The sequence below is a fragment of the Pteropus vampyrus genome, unplaced genomic scaffold (assembly GCF_000151845.1).
Source record: "Pteropus vampyrus isolate Shadow unplaced genomic scaffold, Pvam_2.0 Scaffold261, whole genome shotgun sequence".
Taxonomy (NCBI): Eukaryota; Metazoa; Chordata; class Mammalia; order Chiroptera; family Pteropodidae; genus Pteropus; species Pteropus vampyrus.
The window spans coordinates 2,815,012-2,842,454 of record NW_011889042.1 but is presented as its reverse complement, the minus strand read 5'-3'; the positions used below and the strand labels follow the sequence as shown (position 1 = coordinate 2,842,454).

At 48.4% G+C, this 27,443-nt stretch overlaps 2 protein-coding genes across 2 annotated transcripts; both read left to right on the top strand.

The window, feature by feature from the left end:
• Positions 1-4,733: 4,733 nt before the first annotated feature.
• LOC105302156 (olfactory receptor 4D2) lies at positions 4,734-5,678 on the top strand. Its single transcript, XM_011375116.1, has one exon. The coding sequence runs from the start codon at positions 4,734-4,736 to the stop codon at positions 5,676-5,678; it is 945 nt and encodes a 314-aa protein (XP_011373418.1).
• A 10,854-nt stretch (positions 5,679-16,532) lies between these two features.
• Positions 16,533-27,260, top strand: EPX (eosinophil peroxidase). The gene is made up of 13 exons (XM_011375092.2): positions 16,533-16,704; positions 16,788-16,881; positions 17,127-17,302; positions 17,505-17,622; positions 17,751-17,880; positions 18,721-18,927; positions 20,144-20,462; positions 21,960-22,120; positions 22,507-22,762; positions 23,233-23,403; positions 25,557-25,794; positions 26,340-26,552; positions 26,858-27,260. The coding sequence occupies exons 1-12, from the start codon at positions 16,581-16,583 to the stop codon at positions 26,539-26,541; spliced, it is 2,196 nt and encodes a 731-aa protein (XP_011373394.1). The 5' UTR covers positions 16,533-16,580; the 3' UTR covers positions 26,542-26,552; positions 26,858-27,260.
• The last annotated feature ends 183 nt before the right edge of the window (positions 27,261-27,443 follow it).

Here is a 27,443-nt window from a genome sequence, read left to right as displayed (position 1 = left end):
TGAAGCTGTGACTTTTCACACTGAGCTATCGCCCTATGGGGATATTCTCACCTTGCTTTAACACTCACAGTGGGCAGCTCCCAGGAGAGGACATTCAGGCTCTGAAAACTCGTGCTAGGCCCCATCCTGTGGACACTCTAGTCAAACGATGTTTTTATCCTATATTTAGAAGAGATTTCCTCAACTCTATTTTCCAATCCGTCTATTAAAGTTTTCATTTGAGTCAATCTATTTTAACTTCCCAAAACTCTTTTTTTGTTCTAAGATTTTTTTATACCATTTTCTTCATATTTTGTGGATAGTATATTTTCTTGCTTCTCTTATAGATGATAATTATATAAACTAGAGATTTTTAAAAAGTGTTCTTCTGTTTCGCATGTCATTTCTGACTTCTTCTCACTCATCTTTCTATTTGTTTTGTGTGAGCTCTTTTGCGTGGGTGGCATTCTTTAAACTCCTGGTGATCTTTGGTTATCTACACTTAAGAGTAAGGTAACAAAATGCTAGTTGGTACCTCTATGTACGGTTAAAGCTTTTAGAGCTCACTTTAGGGATTCACATGGAAATAAGCTATTTACTGGAGGACCCCCAAGTGCCAGTACATAGAAATCTATTTTTCTGGAGTTGTTTCTCCAAAGAAAAATCTTGATTTCCTGTCTTTGTCTTAGATACTAGAATTTTGTGCTGGGGTGGGGAGGGTGATGAGCCTCAGCACCTCTTTAGCTAGAGAAATTCTTACCTAATTGCCTTCTCTCATTTACATTACTCACATTTGAATTTGGGACCTTTGCTATTATAAGAATTTTCCTGTATAAGACAGACTTTATATCATGTCAAGATTCTCTTGCCTCTAGTCCATTATGTTCATTCCTGTTCTCAGATGCTTTATAAAGAAATAGTGTTTGGGGGTAGCTACCTAACAACTATTCTCCATCGCTTCTCCCTTGCTTGTTCTCTATCATAGGCGTTTGCTTGTCCAGAACGCACAGGAGCTAAGAGAGTTCATGTAATCGTGTGATCTGGGAATGACAAATATAGTAAAAAGTGTTTTTTTTCCAGACAGCTTCTGGGGAAGATTTCTCCTCCATATGTAAAGGCAAGAGATTCAGGAGGGGAAGGAACCTACCCCACACCCCTTTCCTCATTTCCAGCCTTCGAATGAGACTGTGTGAGGTTGTACACAATGACTGAAGCCATGGAGGCCATCTTGACAGGGAAAGGCCAAGGGCATCCTAGATTCACTGAACAGCTGTCCTGACATCACTGAGCCAAGGGCCACAGACACCCTAATTGTTCTTAATGACTTCTATCCTCCTTCTTTTCTTATTGTCCATCTCCTTTTTCCTTTCTTCTCTCTTCTCTTTACCCTCCTCAAATATTTAAGTGTTCTGAAGCTGAGATGAGATGAGTCAGAGACACAGGCAAAGTTATAGGCCCTTAACTGCCCTCAGTAAGTCTTTTCTTAAACAAGATGGGGAGTATGAATAAGCAAAGGAGCTACTTCCCTGAATTCTCAATTCTCCCATTTCTTCTCCTCCTTGCTGTTGTGGAATAACAAACACAACTGTGCATGTTATTTTCCTGCATAATGTCGATAATTCAGTTAATTCCAGTTCTGACCAGTTCATCAATATATGTACTTCCAGTACTAGTCCTTGTATGAAAGAAAGGATCTTGCTGAGTATTAATTCATATATAAAGAGTACTAGAATTTTATAGATGGTTCAGTAGAATTGGATATGGATGGGGAAATAGCCTTAGGGTTGATTGGCAAAAAGAGAGTTTACAGGGTTTCAGTTTCCAGTGGAGTATACAAATGTTTTCCTACCTAAGATGTTGCCCATGTCAAGATCAATTAACATTTTTTAAAGTAAAATATCTAAGCAGTTGTCTCGATGATGCTCTGTGAAAGAATTGTCTATTGTGTAGAGGACAGTGAAACTTGAAGTCAATGGTTCTCCAACTGTGGCCTCAGAGAAGCAGCATCACCATCACCCAAAAATTCATTAAAAATGCAAATTCTCAGGCCCCACCTAAGACCTACGAAATCAAAATTTCCATGTGGGGTTTTGGAGTTGAAACATGCCCACCAGGTGATTCGAATGCATGCTTAAGGGCATGAACCACTGTTCTTTGAAATGAGACCTTTCAAAATCCCAGAAATTGTGTTTCATCGGAAGAGACTCTGTCCTTTGATCTTGACTTGCTAATTCTATATTTCACGAATCTCTACAATTTCAATGTCCTTGGTAGTATTTTTTCCCCGCTCAAGGCAGATTTCTCAAATAGTGTTTTTGAAGGACTTGAAACTTTTTAACAACTCCCATTGTTCCCTAGCCCCCAGCGGGAATCATTTCAGCTCTTTTGGAGCCCAGCCCAGTAGTTTCTCCCTGAGGGTATCCCCCCTTCTCCAGGGTCATGCCCAAGAGTAGTGTGAGTAGGGTGTGGGCAGGGACTAGGAAGCTGTGAAGCTGCTTGGAGAGGACCCCCCAGAAAGATGTAAGACTGAGCTCTCTTCTACCATTCAGGCTGAAGGAAGGTGAGAAACCGAGGGTGTCCTCACATGTTGATAGATAGGTTAGCAGTAATTAGGTTCTTGAAAACACCTGCTGGAGGGTGGGGAGAATGAATAAGTGACATAGACTTGGGGGTAGTAAGTCTAAAGTGTGAGGAAGACGTCAGGAAGTAATTTAGGGGAATGTGCTTTTAAAACAGCTGTTTCAGGTTACATGTGAATCCCAGTGATTTCAGTAACCAAGCATAGAACTGGCCTTATGCGAGAGGAAACCAGGAGGGAATAAGTTAAATCGTTTTCAAATTCTCCACATAATCAATTACCTCCTTAATACGTTAATCTGACATTTTTTGAACGTGTGCTCTATCAGAGTTGCTGTTCCATGTTCCAGAGCTAATAAGATATTGAAATTACAATGTGGTTGGTTGAGGGGAGAAGATGGAACAAACGAATGATGATAAACATATAACAGGTATTTTTAAAATGTTATAAAAACCTTGAGAAATGAGGAAATGGAGAATTGGTGAAAGGAGTGACAGAGTGGGTGACATTGAGCGGGTATTTTCTAAAGTAGAGAAGGAAGTGAACAGAATTCTAGGAAACGAACATGGCCGTAAACAAATATGCGGCATGTTTAGGAAACTATAATCCACTAAAGAGCCAGTGGTTCATAAGAGAAAGAGACACTGATTGGAAAGACAGGTGGAGCCTATGTTTTATAGCCCTGGATGGCATGCTGAGCGGAAGTTGCATGCACATGTGTAAGTGTGTATTTCCACCTTGACTTGATCTACAGGGTATTCGATGTGGCTGGCTCCTAAGGAGCAACAGTGAGCATCACTACAAGACTCTAAGTGAGAGCGGAGCGTGATCGGTCCAACATTTAGAAAGGACTCACGGACAGCTGTGTAGAAGGTGGACTGGAATGAAAGCAAATGGAAATGAAAGATAAGAGAATGATCTCGAACAGATAAGGAGTTGCAGTGGGCCAGGTGAGAGAGAAAGGGAGACCGAGACAAAGCTGTGGTACTAGGGAGACCACTTAACCACTCACCCTGTTACCCTCTATCTCTTACTCTTCATCTCCTTCACCTTTGGTCCCATTTCCCCTCCCACCTTTCCATTTCCCCTTCCTTCGCTCATTCTATTCCCCCTCGTCCCTTCCTGGTAATCTTCCTTTCATTCTTCACCTACTTCCATTTCTTTTTCTTCAACATTTTCCTTTCTCTTCTACCTTTAGATTTAATGCCATCTTCTAAAATTGCCGTCCTTTCAGAAGAGTTCTGCGTCTCCTTCAAAAAATACACGTATTATCTATTTCTTAATCTAACGGAACTCCCTTACCCCTCTCCCTCTTGTCTCCGCATACGCTCTGGGGCATCTCACCTGTAAAGGACAACCTACACAAGGGAGGGAGAGAAACTGGATGTCCCAGGTGTCCAGCTGTATCCAAAGGCTCCTCTGCGTGGACCTGCACACCCACCCAGCCATCAACAGCAGGTACTTATTAAGTACAGACTAAGTGCAAGTTTGGGCACTGAGGGGTACAAATAAATTGAAAAACCAAGACCCAAGTCTCTAGGATCTTATGGTTAAATTGTGAGGGAAAAATGTAGACCTATGAAAAGTCCATTAGCATTATAATGTGTTAAATGTTGCCCGAAAATTCATTGATAGAAAAATTTATTAGAGACAGGAAGAAGAGAGGATGTCTTTATTGTAAAGATGACACAGAGGAGAGTGATTATCATTTACTATTCCAGGCACTGTTCTAGGAACTTTTTATGTGTCATTCCACTTAAGCCCTCAGTAAATTCTATAAAGTATTTTTATTCCTAACTTTCAGATGCGGAAACTGAGACTCAGAGAGAGTAAGTAACTTACTCAAGGTCCAATCTCAAGGAAGTAGAAGCCCTGAAATTTGACTGTAGGTCTGTTGGACTCTGAGTGTCTTCCCACTACTCTACTAATTGAACTTTTGAAAGGCAGGTTGCATGTGTCTCTGGACAGCTTTAAGATATCTCGTGAACGTATGTTCCAGCACCAACACGTAAACTCTCCAGAGACAAGACCATTTAATTTCCCCTGGTGCTATAGTCTGCACATGAGGATGACCATCACATGGACCTGGACGACTCGGTTTAGCCCGTGAGCACTAAAAGTGACTCATGCTTCTATGTCCGTGGTTCGTTTTCCTTAAGTGTATGGAGAAGAAGCCATGGAACCAGGGAACCTCACATGGATATCAGAATTTGTCTTCCTGGGGCTCTCACAGACTCAAGAGCTCCAGCTTTTCCTGTTTCTAGTGTTCCTGTTTGTCTACACCATCACTGTTGTGGGAAACCTCCTCATCGTGGTCACAGTGACCTCCGACTCCCGACTCCATACCCCCATGTACTTTCTGCTCCGAAACCTTGCTGTCATAGACCTCTGTTTCTCCTCAGTCACTGCCCCAAAGATGCTGGTGGATTTCGTCTCTGAGAAGAAGACCATCTCCTACCGGGGCTGCATGGCCCAGATCTTCTTCTTCCACTTTCTGGGAGGTGCCATGGTCTTCTTCCTCTCAGTGATGGCCTATGACCGTGTCGTTGCCATCTCTCGGCCCCTCCACTATGTCACTATCATGAACGTTCAGCTCTGTGTGGGGCTGGTGGTGGCTGGGTGGGTGGTAGGTTTCGTCCATTCTATTGCCCAGCTGGTTCTGATGCTCCCACTGCCCTTCTGTGGGCCCAACATCTTGGATAACTTCTACTGCGATGTCCCACAAGTGCTGAGACTTGCCTGCACTGACACCTCCACCTTAGAGCTCCTCATGATCTGCAACAGTGGGCTGCTGGACATCATCTGGTTCCTCCTGCTCCTGATCTCTTACTCGGTCATCCTGATGATGCTGAGGTCCCACTCGGAGCAGGCAAAGAGGAAGGCAGCTTCCACCTGCACCACCCATGTCATTGTGGTGTCTATGGTCTTCATTCCAAGCATTTACCTCTATGCCCGGCCCTTCACCACCTTCTCCATGGACAAGGCTGTGTCCATCAGCCACACTGTCATGACCCCTATGCTCAACCCCATGATCTACACCCTGAGGAACCAGGAGATGCAGGCAGCAGTGAAGAGATTAGGGAGGCGCTGGCTGGTTTGTAAAAGAGAGGACAGTGGGTAGGTCACTTCTCTTTGTCTTGGTTTTCTATTTGTAGAGTGGAGAGAGAGCTACTGTATCTACTCTCTTTATAGGCTATGGTTATGTTGTGAGGGTCATCAAAGAAGTGAATGAGTTTTAAAACTAAAAAACTTAGATTTTTAGGAAAAAGGAAATATCTCTTTTTTTTTGTTCATGACATGTAATTTAAATACTCCTATGACAATTAGATATATTCTCATGGAAACATTCAGAAAGCCACACCCTCCTTTCCACTTTCTTGGTGGACAGTTTCCTTCTATGATTACTGCATTTCCCCATAAAAGCAGTTCTGTTTTCTGTATTTTGACCTCTTTTCCCAATACCCCCTTTGCTCTTTGTTCAGAATTTGGAGACTTAGCCCTAAATTAGGAGACCTTGATCCATAACTTACCAAACTGGTGACTCATGGATTCTTCTTCATCAAACTGGCATAAAATAATATCTGTCCCAATAATCTTACAGATTTGCTATGAGTCAAATTAAAGTGGGTAAGAGTAATTTGTAAACCATAAAACTTATGTGAGGATTATTGTTATTATTATTCCTGACATTTTTCCCCATCAGTTGAGTAGTGTTTTAAAAGCAGGGCAGAAATTCCCAAGTTCAGTGAGGGAGGCGTGGGGTGGTGGGGTTGTCCTCCAGAGGAGCCATGCAACATGCCCAAGGGTGAAACGGAACACAGAGTGAGCATAAATTCAGGATTATGTCTCCAGGACTCTGACTAATTGCAATCCACCTACTCACACCCATTTTCAGACTCAATACTTTTTACAAACAAGACTGGGAAGATCCATTTATTCATTTATTCATTCATTAATATTTGTAAATATGCATTTGGGGCCTGATGTAGTGCTTTATGGAAAGTGCTCTTTAACAGTTTGTCGACTCTTTATCTATCTCTTTCTTCCCCCTACATTGATAGATCTTCTCTATCTTCCCCCTTCCTCTTTCCCTGTCTCCTTCCTTACATTGATTTCTGCCAGTTTAATCTTTACATCCATCTGAGCCTTTTTCCCCCAATTCACCAGCGTGCCTTGCTTCTTTTCGTCTTGGATCTCCATGCCACACACCCATCATATCTTTTCTCTACTATCAACGTGGGCTTTGGGGTCGGGTTGTTAAGGCAGAGTCGAAGAGAAGAAATAGGTTATTGTTGGAGTTGCAAGAGGCTGAGACCCCAATAAGTTTATATAAAAAGAGGGGATTTATTTTAAGGAAATAAAGGTCTCTCTGAAGTAAAATGGAATTGGATATTGTGAGAATAAGAACCTGTGAGGGCTGACTCAGCTAGTCTCTGTGCCTCCTTACCTCCCTTCATCCCTCCCTGCCTGCTCAGCCATCTTTACACGGCTCAGATGGGAACTCAGCCCCAAAATCTGACTTTTCCATTCGGCCTTCCACAGTCGACTAGGTCAGTCTCTCATGGTTCAAATTTTAAAGTCTTATGAGAGTAATCTGATTGGCTGAGGTTGGACCTTGTGGCTAGTGTGGCTGAGGGATATGCTGGTCATGTTATATAAGCGTGGCCATCCAGGGATTGTGGGTGAGAGTTGTTTTCAGAGAAGAAACATATAGTTGGACAGATGCCCCACATACATGTCTGCCATGAAAAGAACAAGCAGGGCACTCCTTAAATGACACTATCCAAGGAACTTGATGTTAGTTGTGTATAGACATTCATGTTCTTATTCAATTTACACTTTCTTTCCTAATTTGTCCTCCTTATCTTAGGTTCTTAGGGAAGTTTTCTGACTTTGTTTTGGCTGAACCAAGGGAAGAAAGGACAGGAGCCTAAAAATGCAGGGCATCGTGAGAGGACACATGTAACAGTGACAGGCGCTGATGCAGTAGGAGCCATCAGCAGTTGCCGAGGGAGCTAGGAGAAAGAGAGAGCTCAAAGCAGGAGAGGAGGCAGCTGGGGCACCCAAGAACAACGATGCCTGCCTGGACATCCACCCACACTCATGTCTCCTACACCTCATGAATGCAGGGGCATAGCGCAACAGGGCAGAGGGTGCCTGTGCAGGACATAGGGGGTTCTTTTCCTGTGGAGAATTTAAAAACAACAATAAAACTGAGTAAAGGTCAGTTTTTATAATTGTCATGCCCAGGCAACTCTAAACAATGTCGAAATTAAAATATTCCTCCCTGCCCTTCATAAGCTTGGTGTTCTCTGTGTGTGTGTGTGTGTGTGTGCGCGTATGTATGTGTATGTGTATGTGTGTGTGTGACACAGAGGAGGCCCTGAGAGAGAATTAGAATCAGAGAGGGCAGAAGGCCAGCGACCTGATGAAAGAGGAGAGTGGAGGACCTCATGCTGTCTCTGGTTCTGCACAGGCGTCGATATAGCAGCAACTGAGGTGCAGGCCACGCGGGGAAGAGGAGGATGAGTTGAAGCTGGGTGCGCTATGACAGGGACTGGGCCTGGGGAGCCCCTTACAACCCTCCTAAGAACCTGGAAATGGGGCCACGGGCCCTGGGGCCCACCCCACAGTGTGACTTGACAGAGAAGCCGTGAAGGCCTGGAGATCTGCTGCTTCCCTGTGGGAACTCCCCTGAGGACAGGACATGTTGCTTTCCCCTTTCTTCCTCCTCACACCAACACCGGATGGGAGACGCTACAGAGAAGAAGAAAGGCGTGTAAGGAGACAGACGAGTAACAAATGGACAAACAAACAAACAAACAAACAAACAAATAAATAAATAAAAAGATCATTTCATCGCCTAAAATCGATGAAGGAAAGGCATGGAGTGATGTGACCGGTGGGGTGGGCGGCATTATAAAATGCGGTCAGGGAAGGAATCTCTGAGGAGGCGATATCTGAGGAGAGACCTGAATAATGAGAAGGAGCCAGTCAGACAAAGAGCTGGGTGAAGGGCAAGCAGTCTATACAAGAGAAAAAGCTAGTGCAAAGGTCCTGGGGTAAGAATGGGCTTGGTGGCCAGAGGCGAAAGGGAAGAGGACAGTGTTACTGGAGTGTGGTGATCAAAGAGGATCTTGGTAGGGGTGAGGTCTAAGATGTTGTGTTAGTTATCCACCACTGCATAACGAACAAACCCAAAGCTTAGCAGCTTAAAACAGAAATAATAAAATATTTATTATTTCTCATGGGTTCAGTGAGCCGGAAATTCTGACAGGGCACTGCAGGGACAGCCTATCTCTACTTCGTGATGTCTTGGGCCTCAGCTGAAACGCTCAAAGGCAAGGGGTAGAGTTATTTGCAGCTTCATTTACTCACATCTGGCTGTTGCTGTTGGTGTCCACTGGGCGCCTAGATAAGGCTGTTGCCTGGTCTTTCCACGTGGCCTGGTCTTCCTCACAACATGGCAGTTGGGTTCCAAGGACAAGTGTCCTGAGAGAGAGCAAGACGAAGGTTGTATCTTTTTTACCATGTAACCTCAGAAGTCGCATAATATCACTTCTAGCACATTCTATTAAAAGCGAGCCACCAATTCCAGCCCGTATTCAAGGGAGGGGAATTAGACTTTATTTTTTGAATGAGGAGTGTCGAAGAATTTGTGGGTATACTTTCAAATCACCACCGATGGAGATAGCAGCCAGATCATTAGTTAGAATTTTACTTTAAATGCAATGAAAGTTTTCGGGGGGTTTGGGTGAAGATGCAGGGTGGTAGTGTGATTTAATTAATATTTTTAAAGGTCTTATTGACTGCTGGGCAAAGGATGGGTTAAAGAGCTCAAACCCGGTGGAGTGAGTTAAGAGCCTGACTTGGAGCAAGGAGACCTGGATTCAAATTCAAGTTCCAGCACTAACTAGCACTAACTAGCTACATTACCTTAGGCAGGTCTCCTAACACTGGAAGGTGTAGGAGTAGCTTTTTGCATTTATATAAGGATTTACATGGGGTTTTTTCCTTTCTCAGACCTTCAGAGGAATGTTTGTTTCATTAGATGTCTGGTTTTTGCTTACCAGCAGAACCCTAGCGCCAAGGACAGGCCCTGCGACATGAAGGCTCTCCATAAAAATTTGTTAAAAGAATAAACAAACAATATTGTAAACCCTACAATAATCCTTGAAGGCAGACATCTTCTCTGACTTTCTGGTTCTGCAGGGTACCCACCAACCCAATAAGCCTTCAGGAACTGGGTGGCATGGGGAAGGGGCATTGGGGGGAGCAACTGGCTTCATCTCTTCTGGAATAATCCTGCGCTCCATTCCGGATTCAAGTCCATGAGCCCTGATTCCATTCAGAAGCATCGCCACTGCCCAGATGGACACAAAGAGAGTTAAGACCATTTTTGTTCAGAGCCCAGGATGATGGCAGACCCAGGACAGCCTGCTCTGAGGGCCACAGGAAGCATCAAGCAGTAGCACATTCCTGGCTGACTGATTGCCTTCTAGGGACAGTGGAGAGTAGAGAGGAACTTCACTGTTTCCATGACCTCACCAGGAGACTACACTGTGTGGGTAGGACAGGAAGAGTGGAAAGAGAGAGTAGCTCTTTCCTAGTGCAAAGAACCTTGGCTAGCAGGCTTTCTGCCTTTGATATTAGGTGCTGGCTCCAGCCACCTTCTGTACTGCCAAGGGGTTGGGTCCATGAGCTCACCACTCCCAGGCTCATCACCACCACGGGTGGGTGAAACCTGCATTGTTTGCATTTTCGAACCCTCTAAATTCTAAATACAAGAGGCTATTGCGTTCAAGAGGGTGTCTAAATTCCTACAGTCTTCAGGCATTCACTTTTTCCTAGATGTATTGAGATGCCAGGATGCAAAAACAGATCAGCGGGGGCCCTTTCTTATGGCAAGACTGCCTGTAAGCCAGGAAGGCAGAGGGCGGGTGCAGCCCTGGCTCTTAGCCTCTGGTACGCAGCCCCTGCCCCTTTTTGTGCTTTTCTCTGTCTGGAGTGGCTTCCATCCCCTCCCTGGGGTGGTCACCATTACAGCCTCACCCAGGTGAGGGCCTGGAGAGTATAACTGGAACAGCCCATGTGGCCTGTCAGAGCCTCCTCAAGTCCCACCCAGGGGCCACCAGGTCCAAGGCACCTTCCCAACCTGTGTGAGGAGGCGCCTCTCCATCAGGTCACACCCTTGCCCTTGGGAGCCTGGGCGAGAAGGAGGTAGTTTGTAGAGTCAGACCCAGGTTGAGACCCATGTGATTTTCTCTCTACCTCAGCAATAAAACTGAGGTCCCAAGAGGCAGCACCTGCCTCATAGGGTCGTTGGAGAACTCAGGTGAGCGTAGTTAAGCACAGAGCACAGGCTGACAAATGGCAAGCGCAGTAAATCACCCCAAGCAGCCACAGTCCATTCGCTGGGACCAGCACTGCCAGGCCTATGGGTACCTCATAAGTGGCCGTTTAACTCTTTAGGTCACTGACTCAAAGCAGGGTCTGCCTTGTCTGCAAGCCCCCTTGTCCCCAGTTTCTGCCCCTGAGAATTCCCAGTCTGATGGCAGAAGTGAGGTACAATTCTCACACAAGGCCAAGGCATGAGGGAGGATCAGCTTGCCCTCAGCTGACCCCTCAGCCTCGACCTGTTCACCTCTCAAGTGCTCACCATCGGCCCCTCCTGCCTCCAGAACATTTCTGCCCATTACTGACTTTATTAGCAGGTTATAGAGGTCAAAGCCTTGCTCAAGGTCACACAGCCAGGGTGGCGCTGGGCTCTCAGGACAGCTCTCAAATGCCCCCACAGCAAGTCTCTTCTGGCCTCACTAAAAACAGAACCACCAGAGCTGCCTCTCTCAGGAGAGTCTTCAGCTCTGGAACACACACGTACACACATGCGCATCTGCACCCACACGCCTGGCCCGCCCCAGCCTCTGGCAGAGTGTGAGCCACCGCAGTTTGACTCAAGCCCCTTCTCCCTGCAAACTTCAGGGTTCTTGTCATTAGAATAGGGTCAAGGACCCCTTTCCCAGGAACCCCTAGGAACAAAAGCAGGCCCACAGGCCCTGAGCCCTGCTCTACTGCAGCTGTCCCCATGGAGGCCGTTGGAGCTGAGCAGATAAAGAGATCCAATCAGGCCTGTGGCCAGCAGCTCCACCAAGGCTGGTGGACGGTTCTTGTGAAAGTGGTTGCAGAAGGTTGAGGTTTTGAGATGGCCAGGGCAGGGCGGGAAAAGGCTCTTGGGTATGGTAGCTGAAGGGTGCCAGGGAGGAAAGGCTCCCTTGTGGTCCAGGGTATGGGCCTCAGCCTGGCAGGTCCAAGACAGCAAAGGCATCCACTGACCTGGGGCTGGCCTGTCCCAGGGAGAACAACGCCCCTGACCAGAGGAAGCACTTCTAATAGATGTACAGGCACAAACCCAATCGCTGACCCAAGAGCTGTGACAGGCATGGTCACAGTGGATGCATTCATGCCATTTTCTGTGTTAGGTGCTGAGGTTACAGTGAGCAATGGAGCAGGCACAGATCTTTTCTGTATGGCACTCACAGATCGGCAGGGAGCTGGAGCTTAATCAGACCCAACCACAGAAATACACCTGTAATTATAATGATGATCAGTTCTATGAAGAAGCTGTCAGAGGAAGGACCAGGAAGACTCAGCTTCTTGAGCTGGGGCCAGTGGGGCTGGGACAGGAAAGGCTCCCTGTGGATGGGGCCAGGAGGGTCACTAAGCACAAAGCGGGAAGGGCCTTCATGGTTGAGACCCACAGCAGGTGGGAGTAGGCCCATTTCAGGAGCTGAAAGCCAGTGGGTTTAGAGGGCAGAGGATTAGAGAGAGGAGACGGGTTCTGGAGAATCAGAGTGTGCAGGCCTGGGGGCTCCTTTCTTTAGGAGGAGCTGCATGGAGGGCCAAGAAGAGTTAGCAGAGGGGACAGTATGCTCATGGGACCAGGTGCCAAGTCCCCCAGGGCCTTCTACTCCCACGGCCACTAGGGAGGGAGGGAGAGCAGATGAGGGGTTGGCTAGTCGGGACCCTGATCCCCAAGGGCACCCCGCACCCTTCCTCTTGCACCTTATTCCCAGTTTCCAAGCAGCCTTATCTCCTCCTGTTACCCGGAGTGGTCTTTTTGATGTGTCTTGTTACAAATCTTTCCCTCCTATGTGGCCCAGACTTGGAATCTTATTTTTTGCCCACTTCCCTTTTGGAGAGCTTTCTCCCTCATGACACTTCAACCTCCATGGTCCAACGAAGCCTACAAGCTTCAAATGAACGCATTTTTATTACTTATCCTTTAATAAGCACTGTATTCTATGTGGTCTTCAATTCGGAGAATTCCCAGTTATACAGTGGCTCTATCAGCTACATGCATTTGCTTCGAGAGGAAATTCCAGATCATCTGAGTTCACAGGCATCCGAGCTGGTTTCGTCTCCATCACCTGTAACACTGCATGTTTTTTGGGTTTAAACAGTTGGTTTGATATAAACAGTGATAACACAGCAATTGTGAAGATGGAGAGACAGAACCTGATAGTTTGTGTGACCATTTGGAGTTCTAGTTTGTGTTTAAAATTTAAAACAGTGAAACAGAATGCAACCGGCAAGTATAATATTTGTAAAGTGCAAATTTCACTCTATTCGTAAATATTTTACTGAATTTAAATATCTTTAACATTGAAATTTATTCTTTAAAATTTTTTATTTTAAAACCAAAGAATCAAGAACACAGACACTGTAATGATATATTAAATATTTTATTAAAACCACCAACATGTAGGTAGTTTTCCCCTTCACTTAAGGAACATTCATGTAATTAACGAGTTTTGATCTGTTACTCTTTTCTTTTTATATTGTAATAATTTATTTTTATTTCTTTACTGGTACGATTATATACACAAAGTTTAACATAAGAGAACTTTCACACATTTCTTTTCTGTCCATTATTATTACTTGTTTCATTTACTGAGTGTTACTGAAAATAATCTTGCTGGGTAGAGGATGGGCATCAAAAAATAATCTGCTCCCAGTTATCAGTTACTCTACGTTGCCACTGGGCAACACTTAGTCCCAAGGAAAATCTAAAATCTCTCCAGTGAGGTTTCCGTGGGCATCATGAAAAGTCCCGCGTGGGGCCTGTGGCCCACACCTCTCTTCCGGTCTCCGGGTGTGTGTGGCCCTGACCGCAGGAAAAAAGCAGATGTCAAGGCCGAACACTGTGAGACCTGGCAAGGACCCCACATGTCCAGGCCTGCCCCATAGTGAAGGTCACGGCTGGAGAGGGGCAGGTGCCTACTCTGGGAGCCCCTGGAAGGCTTCTCCCTCCATCAGTCACTCCATTCGGTCTCCAGTGGCCCCAGCACTGACAACTGGCATACCCACTCCGACTTGAGGTGGAGTGCTCAGAGACCAGGGTCTGGACAGTCCTGACTTGGGGGGCTTCCTTCCCTTCCTCCCTCCATTCTTCCTTCCTTCCTGGCACCCAGGCCTGGATGGTCTGTGAAGCCCTTGTGCTCACTGTCCCCCACCTTGCAACCTTGGGGGACAGCTTGGAGTGAGCTCAATAAGTAAGTGACAATGGGCAGAACAGTAAGACTTATCCACAGACATTACTGAGCATCCGCTGTGTTCCAGGCACTATGGTAACAGTTTACATTTATTCCCATAATGACTCTGTAAGTTAGACGTAGTGGTGACCTCCGTTTGACAGTGAGCAGGCAGTCTCAGAGGGTAAGGAGCTTGCCCAAGTGGATGATATAGTGCTGGAACTGGGACCCGGGCCAGTTCTGAGTCAACTCTCTGTACTGTTCTCAACAAGTTCTTGGGTGCTGAGTGCTATGAGTCCCAGAAGGAGCCTTCCTGCAGAATTAGCAGATGCCTAGAAGCAGACAAGGCAGAGGGCTGGGCGTAGGCAGGGTGGGGAAGGGGGCGGAGGGGTGTTGTCTGTGGAAGGTCAAAGTGGCTGGAGGGTAGGGGCAGGGTCCTGTGGCAGGGCGGGCAGCAGAAAGCAGGCCGATGGGGCAAGGGACCAGGTGGTAGACCTAGCATTTCATTTGGTCCCCTTGTTTTCCAGTCCGCCCTAGCACCTGCCCTTCATAGACTGATTGGACAGGGCCCCTCTGTGGTTTCTTCCTACCTGCTTGCCTCTCATCAGCACCTCGAACAGCTGATGAGCCAAAGCCCCCCAGAGATTGGCCAACATGGCGGGCAGGATGTAGAGCCCAGGGTTCAGTCTTGAGCTTCTCCCAATCACCCACACCAGCCCACAGCTGTGGCAAAACCTTTGCACAACTCACTGTTGTTGAAGAATTAGAGTTCTCTCTGGAGGAGAGCAGAGCTCATTCTGAGTTCTCTTTAGGGGGGACCCTGGAAGGAAGGCAACCTGGGTTACCGTGGCTTCCAACCTTCTATGATCACCTGGCTTTCTGAGGACTGGAAAGTGAAGCACGTTCGAGGATCATGCTATTTTTTAAGTCTCTCTTCTTTATGAGGTTCACTATACTCATCTCACAGGTTTGGAAACTGAGGTCCAGGGCATGGTGTGATTTAACCCAAGTCATGCAGGGGGTCAGGATGCTTCTAGCGCCTCCTCAGCGACTTTCCCTCTCACAGGAGAGGAGCCCCTGCTGAAGATAAGGAGATAATATCTGGAGCTTGTGAAAGCGATTGCTAAAGGGGCTGTTTCAAGAGCAACCGTCTGGCAGGTGGCGTTGGTGTGGGAGGAGGAGGCTGTGGAGGGCGTTGGGGTTGGGTTTAGGCAAGGCATGGGAAATAGAGAGCAGGAGACAAAGATACTTGAAACAGCCCTCACGGGAGTCTGGAGCAGGTATGAGGTCTGCACTGAGGAAGGGATGAATATGTCCACCTGAAGCAGACTGCAGGATGCAGTGGGGGTGATTCTGGAGCTGAGCATGGAGAGATTAGCATGGGTCTCCAGCCAGACCAGGATGGGGTCAGAGCAAAGGGTGAGCACGGCTCATCCAGTGGAGGGAACTGCAGGAGGAAAGGCAAGAAGATGTGAGAGGGCATGTCCCTTGGGGGAAGATTGGCTAGGATGTTCTACCATTAGGATATGGAAATGGAGGCTCAGCCGAGGTCACACAGGTAGTGACAGAGCCAGGTCCAACCCAGGTGGCCCTGAGCCCACTGCAGCAAGCCTCCTCCAAGGAAGTACTGCGGATCAGTCCAGCATTTACACCTACTACTCAGCACACACCTAAACTACTGATAGGCACTGAAGAAATGTCTGGAGAAGCACTAAACCCCAGACAGGTCCTCAGCTTTCACGGAGGCCTGCTACCGTTGCTCTGCTGGGTGCTGTACGTCTCACAGTGTCTCCCACATGGTCCCGTAAGGTAGCTCACTTAATTTTCACTGTCAGGCCCTGCCCCAGCCATCACCTCATCCTCTCCTGACATCTTGGAGAGTGCTATTATGGATAGGGAGTAAGAGTGAGGACCTGAATCGTTAATCCTGCATCATTCATCCATTCGACAAACAGTACGGCAGACCCGGTTTCTGCCCTTTCGGAGAAGGAGAAGAGCCTTTCTAATCATCGGGCCCAAGTCCATTTTAGGGATGTGGAAACCGAGGCCCGGGGAGGGGAGAATGACTTGCTCGAGACACACAACTAGTTAGTGGCAGGTGTAGGCCCAGACCCCTTCTGAGGCGCACTGTTCCTCAGTCATCCAGCAGATGTTCACTGAGCAACCTGGGCTCTGAGAGAAACACATCAGTGAACTCAAGAGCAAAGAGGGTGGGAATGGGGTGAGTGGGCAGAAGGAGAGAACATCCCCGGGCTGGCGAAGGGTGGGGTGGGGTTGAGTGTTTCAGTCTCGGGACTCCCCCCAAAACAAGAGGGAAGTTTCAGAGCCCCACCTCAAGAGGCTGGGTTTCTGGGGCCCAGAGCTCCCTTCCCCCACCCTGGGATGGGATATAAAAGTCCCTTCCCAGTTATATCTAGAAAGAGCAAGAGGAGAGGTCAGCTTGGGGTCCTCTGGGTGAGAAGCAAACGAGGGACCCCACCCGTGTGTAGGATATGAGTGTCCCTCATTGCCCCGCTGTGGCTGGGCGTCTCATTGTAGAGATGAGGCTGCTTCTGGCCCTGGCAGGTGTCCTGGTCACACTTGCCCTGGTCCAGCCCTGTGAAGCCACTGCTCCAGGTAATAACAAGAAGAAGGGCAATGGAGGGGGTACAGGGGGGCTGTGGCTTCACTGGACCCTGAGTCCCCTTCCTTCTGAGCAGCCTCCCCCAGAGCAGTGGAGACCTCGGTCCTGTGGAACTGCATAAGAGAGGCCAAGCTGCTGGTGGATACCGCCTACAACCAGACTCAGATGAGGTGGGCCTGGGTCTGGGCTCTGCATGGTCCTGGGAGGGTCCATGAGGGAGGATGGGCTCCAGTCAAGGTTATTTCACCCATCTTCCTGCCCCTGAGCACCATGGAGGCAGTGCCATGTTGGTAAAGAGTCTCCCTTCCGTCCATCCTTCTGTTTATACTGTCCCAACCGTCCACCGGTTGGGATGGGGCTCTGCTGGGTGGGTCTGCTTCCTTTGTCCAGCCCTCCCTTCTCCTCTTCTGGACAGCATCAAGCAGCGCCTTCACAGTGGCTCGGCCAGCCCCATGGACCTCCTGTTCTACTTCAAGCAGCCTGTAGAGGCCACCAGGACAATCGTTCAGGCTGCCGATTATATGCATGTGGCCTTGGGGCTGCTGGAAGAGAAGTTACAACTTCAGGGGTCCACCTCCTCCAACGTCACTGGTACTGTGCTCCCCAATGAGCCCCAGGGCTACCCTGGCCTGGCAGTGGAAAGAAGCTAGGAGGGAGAGGCAGGGTGCACAGCCTTGGGGTGTTGGGAGGGGAGAGAATAAAGAGATGGGAGGTACAAACAGACCAGCTCAGGAAGGAGCTAGGTTCCTGGACCCATGGAAGCTGCCTACCTGCCCCCCACCCCCACCCCCAGATATGTTAACAGAATCCCAGCTGTGGCTACTGTCCAAAGCCAGCGGCTGTGCTCACCGGGACCAGGTGGAGAAATGCAGTAACAAGTATCGCACCATCACCGGGAGATGCAACAACAAGTGGGTACCAGGGGCTACACCTGAACCGGGTTGGGGAGGCGCCTCCTTTCCCTCAACAACCCCTCCCCACATGCTTAGTAGTTTCCAGACCTGGAACTCTGCTGACCCAAACCCACCCACTACTGCAGGAAGAGACCCTGGCTGGGGTCCTCCAACCAAGCCCTAGCTCGCTGGCTGCCAGCCGAGTATGAGGATGGGCTGTCGCTCCCTTTCGGCTGGACCCCTAACAAGAGGCGCAATGGCTTCCTCCTCCCTCTTGTGAGTTGGGGCTTAGGGTCTGGAGGATGCTTGATCTCTTCTAAACTCAAAGAATGAAAGCACAGCCTAGAGTCAGCCAGACGGGGCTGGAATCCAGGCTCTCCCACTGGGTGACTTTGGGCAAGGAATACAGCTGAGTCTCAATTGCCTCATTGTAAAAAGGCAGTAAAACCTGCCTCATATTGCTGGTGGGAATATTAAATAAAGTCCTTGTTATAATTATCCATATAGGATATAATGTATTAATGTTAATCATTATAGTATTGTTTTTTTCTGAAAGAATTAGATTCAAAGTATCTTGCTAAATATAAAGGGCTATCCACCTTAATCTAGCTATATCTATTGATCTAAGCTATTTAATGTGCATCAATTTATCAATTTTCTATTCATGTCAATATAACAATCTGTCATCTACCCACTGTCAACATCTATTTATTAATTTTTCTTCCATTGATGCTTTCAGTTCTCTATTCATTCTTTTTATATTTATCATTCATTACCTAGCAACTAGTCCATGCATCTATTAGTTCTATTATCCAGTTATCCATTAGTCTATAAATTGATTTATCGATTTGATATAACAGCATCTCTGGAAGTACAAGCAGAGTCAACCTGGCCTCTTCCATTCTCTTTCCTCCTGGAATCTTCAGGGGCCAGGCCAGAGACCATCCTTCTAAGAATGACAGCCACAGGGGAGGTGTGACAAAGTAGGGGAGGGGAGAGGAGGGCAGGAGAGGAGGAGAGCCTGTGTTAACTCCAGCAGGGGTGACCTGCTGCCCCTGAGTCCTGGGTTGGCTCACACACCTTGCGGGGTCTGGGAGCTGACCTATCTTCCACCAGGTCCGGGACGTCTCCAACCAGATTGTGCAGTTTCCCAGAGAAAGGCTGGTGTCCGACCCAGGCCGGGCCCTCATGTTCATGCAGTGGGGCCAGTTCATTGACCACGACTTGGACTTTGCCCCCGAGACTCCAGCCAGAGTGGCCTTCACTGCAGGTGTTGACTGTGAGAAGACCTGTGCCCAGCTGCCCCCCTGCTTCCCCATCAAGGTACCCTCAGCCAATCGTCCAAGCCTCTGGCCTCTACCCGAGGCAGAGAGCTGGGGTTGGGGATCTGGAGACTTAAATATCTTTAAGGAGCTGTCTGTGAGGCTGGAGTATCAGAGACAAGAAGCACAACCTGGCATAGACTCCAGTTCTTTGTGCGTTTGAGAGGTGGGGGTGGGGCGGTCTGCCAGGAGGCTCAGTGCAGGCTGCCTTTGAAGAAGAAGCAGTTGAAGCGGGCCTTGATCCATGGGTCTGATTCCAAAAGGGGAAGCCTCTGGGCTGCTGTTTTTGGAAGCCTTGAGGGTCTCTTGGTTCTCACCCTTCTCTCCTTCGTGAGGTGGTCCCAGGGCCCTGCAGCTCTCACCAATTCCTGGGATCAGGTTGTGAGCAGAGCGCTATACTTCAGGCAAGGATGGTATGGAACACTAGGGAAGAAAGGTAGACTGTAGGGAGCAGAGCCTCTGATGGGCGGGGGGAGGGGAACACATGTGCACACACTAATACATGCACAGCCTCACACCTTCACTCAACCTTAATAGGTAAGACCACATCTATGGGGTATGGCATGTGGGAGGCGTGGCACATGAGGGCCCCTGGCTGGCTCCTTCCTGTTACAATCTCACCCGTTCTTCGAGCTCTGGTTCAGGGGCACCTCCTCTGGGGAGCCTTCCCATATCTTCCTATTACACCTTTCCTTTTGGCTTTTAGATCAAGCATAGCAAATGGCACATCAATTTAAAGTTTCGTTCTTTATGTGTGTGTCTATTTTCAACTGAATTGCCAGCTTCCTGCAATCTGTCCTGGGTTTTGTCCATCTTCATAGTCTCCAAAGCACCCAGCACAGAAAAGTGCTTAGGAAATATCTGTTGAATGGAATGGAATGGAATGGAATGAAAGGGCCACAGGCTTCATGTCCGGAGAACTAGATTCTAATCCTTTCTCTCCCACTAACTAGTTGTCATTTTTCCTCTCTGAGCCTCGGTTTTCCCACCTGTAAAATAAGGATCTAAGGCTTCATCCATTTCTAACCTTCCATGACAAAGTACTAAGGACATTCACACTGACCTGGTGAGCAGTGTGAGTCTGGATGAATCAAGGAGGGCTTCCTGGAAGAGGGGAGTTTTGAGCAAGTTTTTGAAGCAGGCAGATGTGGAATGACCAAGAGGAGTGGGCCTGCTCTTAAGGGGCCCTAGTGTCACTGGCTCTTCTTCTACCTCAGATTCCATCTAATGACCCTCGAATTCGGAATCAGCGTGACTGCATCCCCTTCACCCGCTCGGCACCCTCATGCCCCCAAAACAGGAGAAACGTCCGAAACCAGATCAATGCGCTCACCTCCTTCGTGGACGCCAGCATGGTGTACGGCAGTGAGGTCTCCCTCTCCCTGAGGCTCCGCAATAAGACCAACTACCTAGGACTGCTGGCTGTCAATCAACAGTTTAGAGACAACGGCCGGGCCCTGCTGCCCTTCGACAACCTGCACGACGACCCCTGCATCCTCACCAACCGCTCTGCGCGCATCCGCTGCTTCCTGGCAGGTCAGACTGGGGACAGGTGATGTCTTCCAATGATACAGCCAGTCTCTGGGTTCCAGGTTGAGAAGCCATGGTGGGATGCTGTGGGGATACATGGCTTCAGAGCTCAGTATTAGGCACACCATAGCACAGGTCTGTGTGCAGTTGTCACAGAATCCGTAAGGTGTTAGGAGTCCCTTTGCTGGCCCAGTGTGTGCCTAGCAGTCACCACTTGACTCTCAGTGATAAGGGGCTCAGCGCCTCTGCAGTGCTCCTGTTCATCTCCAACAAGGCTTGTGAGAAGGGTCCCCTAATTTTAATCCCACATCCACTTATTGTTGTTCCTCATGCTTCTGGAACTTGGGAGAAGCTGTCTCTCACACAGCAGTAGCCTCTTTCATTACCCCAAAGTAGCTTTTACTTCCACCTAAGTGTTTTTCTTCTCTGGGCTAAATCTCTTTAGGTTTTTAATCCCCGCCCCCACCCCCAACCCCCACTGGTACTGGTACCTCCTTCCAGATGCATAACTTGAACTCTCCTCCGGGTCTTTGCCCCCAAGTGCTGGTTGTAATGATAATGGTCATCATTTCTGGTTATTTAAAATATTTAAATGTGCCATCTCTAATCCTTACAGCAACCCTGACAGGAAGCCACTATCAATCTCATTTTACGAATGAGAAACTGAGGCTCAGGGAAGTTAGCTAATGTGCTCCAGAGCACAGAGTTCCGATGGCGGAGTCCACGGTGGGAACTCAAGTCCGTGTAGCGTTCAGGTCCATGCTCTTTCCTCCCTACTCCACTGCGTTCTTTGCAGAGTTGGCTCCAGACCCCTTTTCTAAGGATTATATATCTCTTTATTCCTGGCAAGAGTAGCACGCACCTTTGGGAGAAGTCCACTGAAGAGATTAAATAGACCTTGTACAAAAGGGCTTAGTTCAAAGCCAGCAAATGACTGTGTGTAAGATCCACCTTCAGGAATTTACTTTTCTTCCCAGCTTCTAACAGAAAGTCTGGCTATAGGAAGAGGCTCTGCCTGACCCTCCCTCTTTCCCTTGGGCTCTGTGGGATGAGCAGCACGATAGCAAGTCCAAAGCTGGGGAAAGGTCCGGCCCTCGGTAGAGAACATGTAGATGGATGCAGTTCATGGGATAGATGGGCTCACGGTCCCAAAGTCAAGGTTCCTAGAGTCATTCGGCTTCCTCCACCAGCTGTGGATCTGGTCATCTTGTAGAGTTATTAGGCAGCTGCCCTGTGCTTTCCTACCTCACCCCAACCTGTTCTAGTCACTTAGGGATCCAAAACTCCACTGTCCTCCCTCTCCTGGCCCGCGCTGGGGAGCAGAGTGGCAGTCAGTGAGCAGCCTCACAGCACAGCTGCGGAGATGGAGGTCCAGTGAGGGCCAGGAGTTTGGCCCAGGTCAGAAAGTCCTCCCTCTCTCTAGTCCCCAGAGTTCTGTCTGCCCTAGCAGAAAGACATTTCTCTGGGAAAGGTTATGGTGACTCTGACCTTGGGGTTTTCAAGGTGACGTCAGATCAAGTGAAACCCCCAAACTGGCAGCCATGCATACCCTCTTTATGCGAGAGCACAACCGGCTGGCTACTGAGCTGAAACGCCTGAATCCCAGGTGGACTGGAGACAAGCTGTACCAGGAGGCTCGGAAGATTGTGGGGGCCATGGTCCAGGTAGGGGGTCCTGGGTCCCAGCATTCCCTAGAAGACAATCTGGCATGAGAAGCAGTCTGAGAAAGTGGCTTCCACCCTCCTTAACACATCCTCAGGGATGTGCCTCAAGTCAGCCAGGTCCAAGTGATTGGGGGTATACCTGAGATCTGACCTAAACCCCCAATTCTGCCACTAACTCACTGTGTGACCCTGTCCATGTCACTCATCCTCTCTGGGTTTCAGTATCTCCATTGGACAATGGGAAATTAACGTTGCCACATTTGACATGGGGACAATCAAGAATTAATATATCTGAGCAGCCCTTCAAAAGCCAAAGGTCTGTCCAAAGGCAAAAGAGTGGGGTGGGCAGCCACAAAGGTAATTTTCTCCTACCTCTTCTCTTCCAGATCATCACCTACCGAGACTTTCTGCCCCTGGTTCTGGGCAAGGCCCGGGCCAAGAGAACACTGGGTCCCTACCGGGGGTATAGATCCGATGTGGACCCTCGTGTGGCCAATGTCTTCACCCTGGCCTTCCGCTTTGGCCACACCATGCTCCAGCCCTTCATGTTCCGCTTGGACAGCCGGTACCGGGCTTCAGCATCTAACTCACGTGTTCCGCTTAGCTCCGTCTTCTTTGCCAGCTGGAGAATTGTGCATGAAGGTGACCAGGTTTTCCAGAGGCCAGTGGGAGTCGGGGTGGGGAGCACACCTTACCCCAGGTGGGCCAAGCCTACTACTGGGAGGCCAGGCTGCTGCTTGGGCCACTGCTAATCCTCTCCCCAGGACAGTGAAAATAAGGCAGGTGTCACCAAGCCCCTCAGTCACAGGCCTCCCATCCTCTCTGGGATTAGAGGATTTCTAAAAGGGGAGGACACTCATGTCAGACAGGCGGCTTGTGGGCCTAAAGGAAGCTTGCCCTATACTCCTTTCAGAAGTAGGGGTGATCCCTTTTCTTGCCAGCTCCAGCTCCTTTCATGTCCACCCAGGCCTCTGTTTTCCTGGTACAAACATTATAGGATATAAGCAACTGGCTTATCCAGCTCTGAGCTACCTTGGCATCCTGTGATGACTCAAGGGGCTTCCCAGTGGCTGGCTGATCCAATCTGTGCTGCTCACATTCTCCACCACCAGGTGGCATCGACCCCATTCTCCGAGGCCTCATGGCCACCCCTGCCAAGCTGAACAGTCAGGATTCCATGCTAGTGGATGAGCTTCGGGACAAGCTGTTTCAGCAAGTGAGAAGGATCGGGCTGGACCTGTCAGCTCTCAACATGCAACGCAGCCGAGACCACGGCCTCCCAGGTAAGGGGGCTGCCCACCTCTCCTCTCAGGCTTCACTTGGACCAGGGCTGCTGGTGGGGTGGGGGAGGGTGCTTCAGAGAAGACACTTGGTGCCTTATTTCTCACTGGGACTGTCTACTGGATGTACTGTGGTTCAGAGGCATGCAAGGCCAAAGCTGATGCAAGAGAGCATTCTGGGACACCTTTCTGCTGTTTTGCCACATCTGTTCCATCTGTTGCTCTAGCTCTAGCTTTAGATTCACAGCAGGACCAGGACTTGGGTATGGGAACTGAAAATCCCATCGGGATTTTCCAAATACAGAGAAACAGCGGATTCAAAATGCGGGGAAGAACTCCATTCCCACCACCTTGGCAAGTTCCAAGGAGGAAGGCTAAAGTTCCAGGGGTAGAGAAAATGGCTCCTGGCTCTAAGTGAAGAGGCAGGGAACAGGGAGCGTAAAATTAAGCCTGCTTTGGCTATTTGGTGAGGACACAGAAAGCATTATCCCAGGAAAAAAGAAAAATTAGGCACTTTGCTAGGAACTTTCATGGATATTAACTCATTTAGTCTTCCCAATGACCTTGAGAAGCAGCTACTACAGCCATTTTTATAGATGAGGAAATAAGCTCAGAGACAGCCAGTAATTTGCCCAAAGCCATATAACTAGGAAGTAGTAAAATATGAGTCAAGTTCAGAATGTCTTTCTTCCCCTTGTTCAATCCACGATGCTAGGGGAAGGCTTTGGCTGCTGCCTTGCTCCTCTCTCCCTCTCCCCACTTTCTACTGTCCTGTCTAAATATAACCCGAAGCTCCGTCGGCCTCAGCTAATTTTTAGCTGTGTTATAGCAGAGTGGAGGGAATTTCTACTACTTACCACAGCACTTGGCAGGCATATAACAGGCACTTGAGAACCTTAGTTTCTATCCTTCCTTACACTTGGGTGCTCTTGACAGATCAGAGCTGTGGGTGCCCCCTACTGGAGAAGTGAGTTTGCTAGCCACCCAAATTGCCACACAGTTGAGTTTCTGCTCCCCCCAATACCTGTTCCCTGCAAGCCATTTCAGAAATATTTTCCTGATACTAGCTCTTACACTCTAATCCCTTCCCAAGTCCAACACAAAGTTTGGAATTGGAAGACCTGGCTTGAACTCCACTTAATAGTAGAGTAACCTTGGATAAGTCATGGTTGCTTAAGCTCAACAAATATCCATTGATAAAATGGGGGTTACAAAGGTGTGAGGATCCTGAGAATAGTCATACAATAGCGCTTAGTAATGGTTAAACACAATAAGGTTTTTCTTTGTTCAGCTGGGAGATGATGTTTGTGAGTTGTAGTTCAACGGACGATGTTGAGCTGTTTCCTCAGGTTATGGCAAAGCCATCTCCTATACTCATAGTCCCACCACATCATGTGGCCTGACCCTGGTGTGGGATCCTGGCAGCGAAGAAATCAGCATGGCTGGTCTTTTGGAAGTTTCTGAGTAGGTGAAAAATCTCAGCTTTATTGAGATATAATTAACATATAGAAATCACTCATATGAAGTATATAATTCAATGACTTTAAAATAGAACTATGCATCAGTCACCGTATCTAGTATCAGAACATTTTTATCACTCACACAAGAAACCTCGTAATAACAGTCAATCTCCCTGCCCACCCCAGCCCCTGATAACCAATCCACTTTCTGTCTCTACATATTTGCCTGTTCTGGATTTTTCGTATAATGGACTCATACAGCATGTGGTCCTTCTCTGAGTGAACTTCATTCATGCTTTTTATTTGATTTGTTCACTCCTTTCTTCATTCGTTCATTCTACAAACCCGATTGAGGATCTCTTATGTTCTGGGTACTAACTTATTTGTGCCTAATTAATGCATATGAGCCCAATAATATCATTTTGGTTCTGAGTGTTGGGTTACAACAGCTTTTTACACTGGGACAAACTTCTCTGTTTGGTGCACACAAGGCATGGTTGTCTGCTCACATGGAAAATTAGAAAGCAGTGGTTTGATCTTTGGAAGGTACGGGGCCTCTTCTGCCAGCTGGGCTCTTGTTCTGCCCAATATTGCCTGACCACAGAGCTGTCTCAGGAGAAATTATGGAGAGAAGCAGAAGCTAGCAGGAAGACAGCAGGGGTAAGCCTGAAACTGCCTCTGCCCTCTTCCCCTCAGGGTACAATGCTTGGCGGCGCTTCTGTGGGCTCTCCCAGCCTCGGAATCTGGCAGAGCTCAGCCAAGTGCTGAAAAACACGGGTTTAGCAAGGAAGTTCCTGAAGCTGTATGGGACACCGGACAACATTGACATCTGGATTGGGGCCATTGCAGAGCCTCTTTTGCCAGGGGCCCGAGTGGGGCCTCTTCTGGCTTGTCTTTTTGAGAACCAGTTCACAAGAGCCCGAAATGGGGACAGGTAAGTGACCCGACCCTAAAGAGATGAGCCCCAGAGGAGGGTAGAAAAGCACTAACATTTCAAGACTCAAAAACGGGGAAAAGTGCTTTTATTTTTAAGCTTTATTTCTTCCAAGTTCACAGGATCTGAGACCGGGAGGCTCCTGGAGAGCTTGGCCAAAGGGAGAAAGACCACTGACCCAGGAAGGTTGATACTGCCTGAGCTAGAAGCATCTTTAACCCTGGAGACTTGTCAGGCTCACTGCTCCAGGCTAGCAGATCCCAGGAAACGGGCAGAAAGCGTTTGAGACCTGACTCCTTGTTTGAATTTGCACTTACCTTCATTCATATTTATCCCTGGCCACTTAAATTACTGTGCATTTAATACTGGGCAATTTACTTGACCACTGAGTTGGTTTCTTCACTTATAAAGTGGGAATGATACCTATTTTGCAGGAATTTCATGACAATTGAATGAAATAACGTATGTAAAGTACTTGGCACATAAGTGCTCATTATATGTTAATTCCTCCCCAACCTTCGCCCTTATTTCTTGACTGTCGGTAGGTTCTGGTGGCAGAAATGGGGTGTTTTCACCAAGCGACAGCGCAGGGCCCTGAAACGGATTTCCTTGTCTCGAATTGTGTGTGACAATACCGGTATCACCACTGTTTCGAGGGACATCTTCATGGCCAACACCTACCCCCAGGGCTTTGTGAACTGCAGCTGCATTCCCAGGTTGGACCTGTCAGCCTGGCGAGGCAAATGAGGCTTATGCAGGTAAGGGGAGGCTCTCCTACAAGGGTGCCGGGCCGAGTCAGGCCCTCACACCCTTCCCCAAACGGGACAGTTGAGTCCTCTTAGGCCTCTAAGCAGGGACAACAGAACTTATCACTAGAGACGGTACCCTTTCCTAGTGGCTTGCCAGCATGCTAACTTCTGGGCTGATAATCACAGGGGCTAGGACTTTGGGGGTGATTAAGAAGGATCCAGCTAGCCTTAGCTTAGTCATCAGCACCCTGAAATAGTGTTATTTCTGGATGCCCAGCAAGTTCCTCACTTGCCCACTTCTGCTGCTTCTACAGGAGTCCATCCCAAGTCTCTGACCTTGGAGGCAAAGGAATCTGGTGAAGACAAGGCTACCCTCTCCCCCTGAGCAACATTATCCTGCTGATGGTTTTGCTGACCACAGCTCAGAGCTGGTTCTTTGGCTGGGTGTAATAACTAGGGCACCCAGCAGCAATGACCCTACCTGCCTTGGGAGCCAAGCAAGAAGGTCTTGAGGCCAATGCAAGAAGTCACCTGGAGAGTTTCCAGCCACTTTCTTCTATTTCCCAGCCTATCCCCAACCACATAGTCCCAGACTAAGCTACCCCATAATCCTCCTCGGGAGCCTGCAAGCAGGACAGCATGATCTACTTCTGCCAATGAAGCACTGCTGAGGGCAGGAGCTGGTTTCTGTGTGGGGCTGGGGAGGGTGTGACCTCAGTGTCATGCTTTGCTCCAGATGTTTAAGAGAAGTGCTGCTAAGACACATCTGGCACTCATCTCTAAGCCTCTCCCGGGGACTGAGTTAAGAAAATCAAAAGAAATACTCTAGAGTAGGAAAACGCAGAAAAAGGGAAGGGAAGCGGTGGGAGGGGCCCTGACTTTAAAAAGAATATTTCACCC